At 48.0% G+C, this 7552-nt stretch overlaps 1 protein-coding gene across 1 annotated transcript in view; it reads right to left on the bottom strand.

Annotated features, from left to right (window-relative positions):
- Window positions 1-1323: 1323 nt before the first annotated feature.
- ARHGEF37 (Rho guanine nucleotide exchange factor 37) overlaps window positions 1324-7552 on the bottom strand; it is a 39193-nt gene continuing 32964 nt past the window's right edge. Inside the window, exons 11-12 of the mRNA XM_007943599.2 lie at window positions 5649-5806; window positions 1324-1533 (exon numbers count right to left, since the gene is read on the bottom strand). Of these exons, the coding sequence (XP_007941790.2) occupies window positions 1324-1533; window positions 5649-5806 (368 nt within the window). The remainder of the gene's footprint in view (window positions 1534-5648; window positions 5807-7552) is intronic.

The raw sequence follows: 7552 nt of genomic DNA, 5'->3' as shown, positions 1-7552 counted from the left end.
TTTCTAGTTTCTAAAAAGGGATGGACAGTAGGTTTGATCTCAGTTGAGTTCAAGAGATGGGCTATCTAGCATAATGTACTGAGAAGGATCCTGAGGTAGAACCAGGGTTTATGGAAAAGAACGCCATGTTGATTAAAAATGTCTGCTGTGGGCAAGGGAATGGGAGTGCCAGCCTGGGCCAGCTGATGGCTAGGATCAACCTGAGACCACTGCCACTGCCACCTGCTACCAATGGTAATTGACACTATTATCACACTGAAAATTTACAAGGAGCCTCCACATCCTTAGCCTCAAGTCATTCTTACCACAGCCCTGGGAACTAGGCCTTTATGGGTGGAAAAACTGAGGCTGTGTCATATGTCTAAGTTCCCACAGCCAAGGACATCATGTCAACTGCTGCCTCCAGGCCCTCACTGGCCTCCTGGACGATCTGGGATTCTCCCTGACTCCCCTTCTACCCAGAAACAGGAAATCAAGACATTAACGAAACTCCCCCACCCACCACACCTTTAATCACCTACTTCACAGAGCTTCCTCTATGATTTGCATGTCACTTGGTCCCCTAATCCAGAGAACACAACTACAATGTACAACTGCTGCCAACAGCCTTATGCACTCCACCTAACACACCCTGAAAATCCCTTCTTCCCTAGGGCAGCCTCTGCATTTGCCCACATACATTCCAGAGCTGTGACTGGATCATGCTCCCACTCAGGGTCTAGACAATATCTCCTGGAAGCCCTGCCACTGCATAGACAAATCCAGAGCTCTCTCTTCACAGGGCCCAGGGGTTCAGTGGTGAGGTGACTAGTATGGAGGAATAATGGATGGCTGCTCAGCTATGGTGTCTCTGGACACCACATCTGGAAACCACATCTAGGTGAATTGTCAGGCCAGGCAGTTCTCCACTTCTCCTACAACCACACAGCAGACAGGTAGCATTCACCTGCATGACTTAGTCCCATGGACTGGCCTAGACAGGGGTAGTACAGGTAAGACTGGCCAAAAGCTGAATGCACATTCTGGCCAATCGGCTGTGACCTGCCATCTAGAATGTAGTGACCTAAAGTTGTAACCATTTCTTTACGTGGACATAAGAGTCCTGGCTGGAGCCCTGGGAATACTACAGACGCTTTCATGTCCACCCATACCAGGCACTCTAGAAGGCCCATCCACCTCTTCTGGCTGCCTTCTGGGTGCCCTTCACCCCACCTCACCTGATCTCTTCCCCCCCAACACCTTTTTTTCACAAACTTTCCCTCCCAGGTCACAGCCTCTGAGCCTCCCCCATCCCTGTGGCAACTTGGGCTCCAAGGTGGGCATCTAAGAAGGCAGTCTCCAGCCCCATGGAGCTGGGCTTGGGGCTCTGGCCAGGAAGCTAGAGGGCACATAGCCTCTCTGTCCGTTCACATCCACAAGACTCCATTCCGGGTTCCCCTTCTTGTCCTGGGCCTCCAGAACAGTCACCAGTTGGCCTGCCTGCAGACTCACTTCATGGCTGCTTCTGGCCACAAATGGGTACACTGCCACCACCTGAAACACATGGGGAGCAACACCGACATGGTCAGGGTGAGCAGACAGACAAACTCAACCCAGAGAGGTCGTTCATCCCATTCCTCATTCTTGATTCTGGATCCCATTGCTGGCTATCCATCACCTCCCAAGTTCATCCTTTGTGCTAACAAGGACTACTTCTGCAGTTACTACTGCAGCTAATACTTACTATGTGGCAGTCACTCTTCTACCATTTTACCTGGTTTAGGTTTTCACAACAACTCTTTAATTCTATCTGCCCTATTTTTCAGATAAGGGAATTGAAACTCAGAGAAGTCAAGGAACTGATACAAAATCACACAGCAGAATGTGAACCTAGGCTATCTAACCTCAGGATGAAGACTTTCAACCCACTACTGCCATCTCAGTGAGCAGAGGACTTTTCCTCCTAGTGGGAATGACTAGCAGAATACAGCCCTCCTCAGCCCAAACTAAGGGTTCCACCCGCCCAGACCAGTTTCTAAGCTTGGAGGAGAAATGGGTGATTTGGTTACTGTTTAGGAAAGGCATTGAACTAGAGAACAAATTGGAGCAGGGTACTTTTATTAGGCTGATAAAGAATCTCTACGAGCCTTAGTAGGAGCTCTGGTAGCATAGTGCCTAAGGCACTTGACTGCTAACCAGAAGGCTGACAGTTCAAAACCCACTAGCCACTCCTCAGAAGGTAGATGGGGCAATCTACTTTCATAGTAGATACTGTCTCAGAAACCCAAGGAGGGGACACTATGAGTCAGGTCTGACTTGATGGCACATAACAAAAACAACCACTTGAGCCTTAGTGGGAGCTCTGGTGGTGCAGTGACTAAGGCATATGAATGTTAACCAGAAGGCTGGCAGTTCAAACCCACCAGCCATTCCACGGAAGGAAGACTGGGCAATCTACATCCGTAAAGATTTACCACCTCAGAAACCCAGTGGGGGTCACTATGAGTCAGAAACGACTTAGTGGCAGTGGGTTTTTTTTATGAGCCTTGGTTTCATCATCTACAAAATGGAAGTAATGCTATTCTCCCTCCAGGTAATTATAAAGAAGCTCTGGTAGCACAATGCCTAAGACATTTCACTGGTAGCCAGAAGGTTGGTGGTTCAAACCCACCAGCTGCTCCACTGAAGGAAGACTGGGCAATCTACTTCCCTAAAGATTTACTGCCTTGAAAACCCAAAGGGGGTCACTATGAGTCGGAATCGACTCGATGGCAGTGAGTTTGGCTTTGGTGTGGTTTAAGGTAATTACAGGAAGTAAATGAATCAAACCATGTAAAGGGCTTTGCACAGTGCCTGGTACACAGTAGGGCTCGGTAAATGCACACTGCTTTTATTACTTTCATCATTTACTGTTATGACTACTGATGAAGGCTCAGGAACAACAAGGAGTGAGGGGTTGGGACAGCCCCATGAACAAAGAGGAGGCAGCTGATTGTTTGGGCAGACAGACAGCTGTGCCAATGTGAGAGGTGAAGGCACAAGAGTTTCTGCAGCACCCTGGGGTGATTCTGAAGCTCACAGGACCCCAGGACACTGAACTCCTGTCTGAAGGTGGGCCCCAGCCCTCCCCCTTTGTTCTGCATTTCCCTACTCCTCCCCACTGATGGGCAAAGGCAGGACAGGGGTGCATGTGCTCCAGCCTCACAGCACCCAGAGTGGGCAGCAGTGGGGCAATCTAGCTCCCCCTCCCTGGGTGGGGAGGGATCCTAGAGATACCCCCACATTGGCTGATGCCTGTGCAGTAGGGACCACCTTATTTCCTTCTCCAGTAGGGCTGGGGCTGGTGAAGTGGCCATGATTTCTGGCATGATCTTGTGTATCCTCTGCCAAAAGAGTGAGAATGACTAGGAGAAAGCAGCCCTGTGAGCCTTCCAAGGTGTGTGGCGCACGCTGGCCAGGGCTTCTGCCCACATCCACCCACCAGCAGAGCACTCCAGGCTTCTCAGCCACCTGGTCCTCACCGCCTCTGGCTCCCTATCTAGGTCGCTTCTCTGGCTTATCCACCACCTCTGAAGCTCCTCCTTCACCGCTGCTGCACGTTGTGATGGTGATCTCCTTCACCGAGGTTCACAGTATGTCCAGCCTGGCTCTGTTATCTCATCCAAGCCTCACACTCCCCACTGAGTATGCTCCCCCATCAAGGACCCCATGCCTGCAACAGCAAACTCTTAATAGCTTCCCATCACTTTTTTTTCTTTTTTTAAAACTGAAAAATAATTCACATACAATAAAATTTACCCTTCAAAGTTTCAATTTGGTCATTTTTAGTATGCTCACAGGGTTGCACAACTACTACTACATTTAGTCCCAGACCATTTTCATCATCCCCAAAAGAAATCTGATCCCCATTAACAGTCACTCCTCATTCCCTCCTCTCCCAGCCCCTGGCAACCACTCATCTACTTTCTGTCTCTACTTATTTGTCTCTACTAGTGCCTAAGGCACTGGACTGCTAACCAGAGGGCTGCTGGTTCAAACCCACCAGCCACTCCTTGGAAGGAAGATGGGGCAATCTACTTCCGTAGTGATACTGCCTCGGAAACCCAAGGAGGGGTCGCTATGAGTCGGGTCCAACTTGAGGGCACATAACAACAACAGACATTTCATATAAATGGAACCATACATATACATTTCTTTGTGATTGGCTTCTTTCATTTAGCATATTGTTCAAGTTTCATCCAAGTAGTAGCACTTCATCCCTTGGCGGCTTGGCCCCTGCCCCCTTTCCAGCAGCATCTTCCTCTACATGGCCCCTTGCCCTTTCTCAGCCACACTTGCTTCTGTCAGCTCCTCACAGAACCCTTGCCCTTCCTGCCACTGGGCCTCTGCATGTACTGTGCCACTCTGTGGAGAGCTCTTCCCACCTGCAGTACAGCCCCTTCATCAAATTAACTCCTATGCAATGTCCTATCTGAGAAACTGCATCACTCTTCTTAGAAAAACCACTCATGAACCTCTCTTGCACCTGGGGCTGTAGCACTTATTGCTGCAAAGACTTAACAATTATCTCTGTGATTATTTTATCAATCACTGTGTTCCCCATGCCCAGAATTGTAAATTTGAAGGCAAGGACTAGGATTTATTTTTTTGTTCATCATTATATCGCTCATTTAGCACAGTGCCTGGCTAGTTCTGAATGAATCAATGAACGAACAAAGAATCCCACTTGTTCTGCTGTTGGTGGGGGGAGGGGAGAGCAAGGGGTTAGCCCTTTATTGTTGGTGCAGCAGGGGAAACCACAATGAAATCTGTACCAGGACCCATTTTTCCTGGTCCCATCCCTGGTGGTGCAATTGTTAAGGACTTAGCTGCTAACTGAAAGGGCATCAGTTCAAACTCACCAGCAGCTCAGCAGGAAGAAAGACCTGGCAATCTACTCCCATAAAGATTAAACTCAAAAGAAACTCACTGTCATCGAGTTGATTCAAACTCATAGTGACCCCCATTGGGTTTCCAGGGCTGTAAATCTTTACAAAAGCAGACTGCCTCATTTTTTTTCTGTGGAGTAACTGGTCTAGGAAACCCTATGGGGCAGTTCTACTCTGTCCTATATAGGGTCACTAAGGAGCTCTGGTAGCATAGTGGCTAAGACACTTGACTGCTAACCAGAAGGCTGGCGGTTCAAACCCACCAGCCACTCCTCGGAAGGAAGGTTGGGCAATCCTACTTCCGTAGTGATACTGCCTCGGAAACCCAAGGAGGGGTCGCTATGAGTCAGGGCTGACTCGACAGCACATAACAACAACAACAACAACAATGAAAACCATTGCCGTGGAGTCAGATCCGACTCATAGCGACCTCTCCTTGGGTTTCTGAAGTGGTGTCACTACGGAAGTAGATTGCCCAACCTTCCTTCCAGGGAGTGGCTGGTGGGTTTGAACCACCAGCCTTCTGGTTAGCAGTCAAATGCCTTAGGCACTATGCTACCAGAGCTCCCAGGGTCACTATAAGTCAAAAATCAATTCGATGGCACAAACCACCACCACCACCACCCCCGGTCAGGACACTGGTCTTCCAGATAGGAGGATTGTACACCTGACAGAGGAGGAAAATCAAAGGCCCAGTGCAAGGGGTCATGGGAGTCATGCCGTACCCCATCCCAGACTCACCTGGGTCATGGTTGGGACAGAGGAAACTGGGGCCAAAATGGGTTCTGGTGTTAGATGTCGGGAATCTTCATGTGGTCCCGCCTGACCCTGGTGCTCCTTCTCACTGGGGACAACATGGTACAGCTTCAGTTTCCCAGCTGGCAAGTACCCACGCTGTCCTAGGGGACATGTAGAATGTTATTCCTCCATGGGCCATCTTCACCATCCCTTTTAGTAGCAGAGGCAGTCAAGGATGCAAATACTGCCAACATAGCTTCTCAGCCCTAAGAGGATCTAAAAAGGTCCTTTATGAACCTCACAATATGTATTCCTTCCCCGCACTTACTGTTTCTAACTTATGTTTGCACACCTCCAGGGGTGCAGGGGGCCCATTCTCCACAAAAGAAGCCCCACTCCATTCTGAACAGCTCTGAAGGAGGCTAAAAACTCTTCCTTGGACTGATATGAAGACTACTTTTCTGATATTGGCATCACTGGCCCCCCTTCTCCTTTAGTGGTGACTCACATCAAGGGCTTTCTTCCCCTTAGGACAGTTTTCTCCTTTCCAAGTGCCCCTAGATCCTTCTAATATAGAAAATTTAGTGTTGGTCTCCAAAAAAAAACCCAAACTTACTGCCACTGAGTCAATTCCAACTCATAGTGACCCCTTCTTGCATTTCTGAGGCAGTATCTCTATGGAAGTAGGTTGCCCCATCTTCCTTCCAAGTAGTGGCTGGTGGTTCCACCAGCCTTCTGGTTAGCAGTCAAATGCCTTAAGCACCACGCCACTGGAGCTCTAGGTGCCAGCATTTAAGTATCTAGTGTTCATATCAGCTTGAGGGTGGTACTGTTATCTCCATTTTATGGTTGAAGCATAAAATGAAAGGATCTGTACCTTCCCCAAGATCATGTAGTTAGTAGATCAATAGGACTGGGATTCAAACCCAGTCTCTTGACCCCAAGGGACTTGCCTTGAATCCCCATTCCATTATTTCCCCGACTTGACTCATGAGAGTGCCCTTCTGTGTTTTTTGCCTGATTTGCACTGTGTAATTAATTTTTTAATGGACCCACTTTTGAAAATGTAGTCTTGTACTATTCGATAATATGAATAAAATGATCAGTTTATGTATTAGTTATATATATATTCTAATACATATTAAAATACCAAGGTATCAATTACAATAAAAACTGTCTACAGGGGGAAAATGAATCTTTGGGTAGTACAACTTTGAGTGACACAAACAGTTAAGCCCTGGGCTAATACTGAATAGTTGATGGTTAGAAATCACCCAGAGGCACCTTGGAAGAAAGCCCTGGCAATCTGCTTCTGAAAGGTCACAGCTATGAAAATCCTATGGAAGGCAGTTCTACTCTGAAACACATGGTCACCATAAGTTGGAAACAACTCAAGGGCAAATGGTTTTGGTTTTGATTTGTGTGGTGCAGATGGTTAACATGCCTGCTGAAAACTGAAAGACTGGAAGTTCAAGTCCACCCAGAGGCACCTTGGAAGAAAGGTCTGGTGATTTACTTCCAAAAAATCAGTCACTGAAAACCCCATGGTGCACAGTTCTACTCTGATTCATGGGGTCACCTCAAGTCAGAGTCAATGACAACTGGCTTGGTGTTTACTGATGTACGGAAAACTGTCCATGGATATCCTAATACTCATTTTGTGGGTCACATGACCCACTTTGGAGGATATTTTGCTGAGCCTCACAACCATCTCTTCCTAGCTTCATGGTGCCACCTTGCCTCTAGGTCTACCACACTAGGGCACCCACACCCAAGCAGCAGCACATCCCAAGGGCCAGTACATTCTAAAAACAACCAAACTCACTGCCATCAAGTCAGATCCGACTCATAGCAACCCCTCCTTGGGTTTCTGAGGTGGTATTGCTACAGAAGTAGATTGCCCAACC

Source organism: Orycteropus afer, unplaced genomic scaffold (assembly GCF_000298275.1).
Source record: "Orycteropus afer afer isolate SDZICR_OR568_19922 unplaced genomic scaffold, OryAfe1.0 scaffold00110, whole genome shotgun sequence".
Classification (NCBI taxonomy): Eukaryota; Metazoa; Chordata; class Mammalia; order Tubulidentata; family Orycteropodidae; genus Orycteropus; species Orycteropus afer.
Note: the sequence above shows the minus strand (reverse complement) of the source record. Positions and strands in the feature narration are given on the sequence as shown.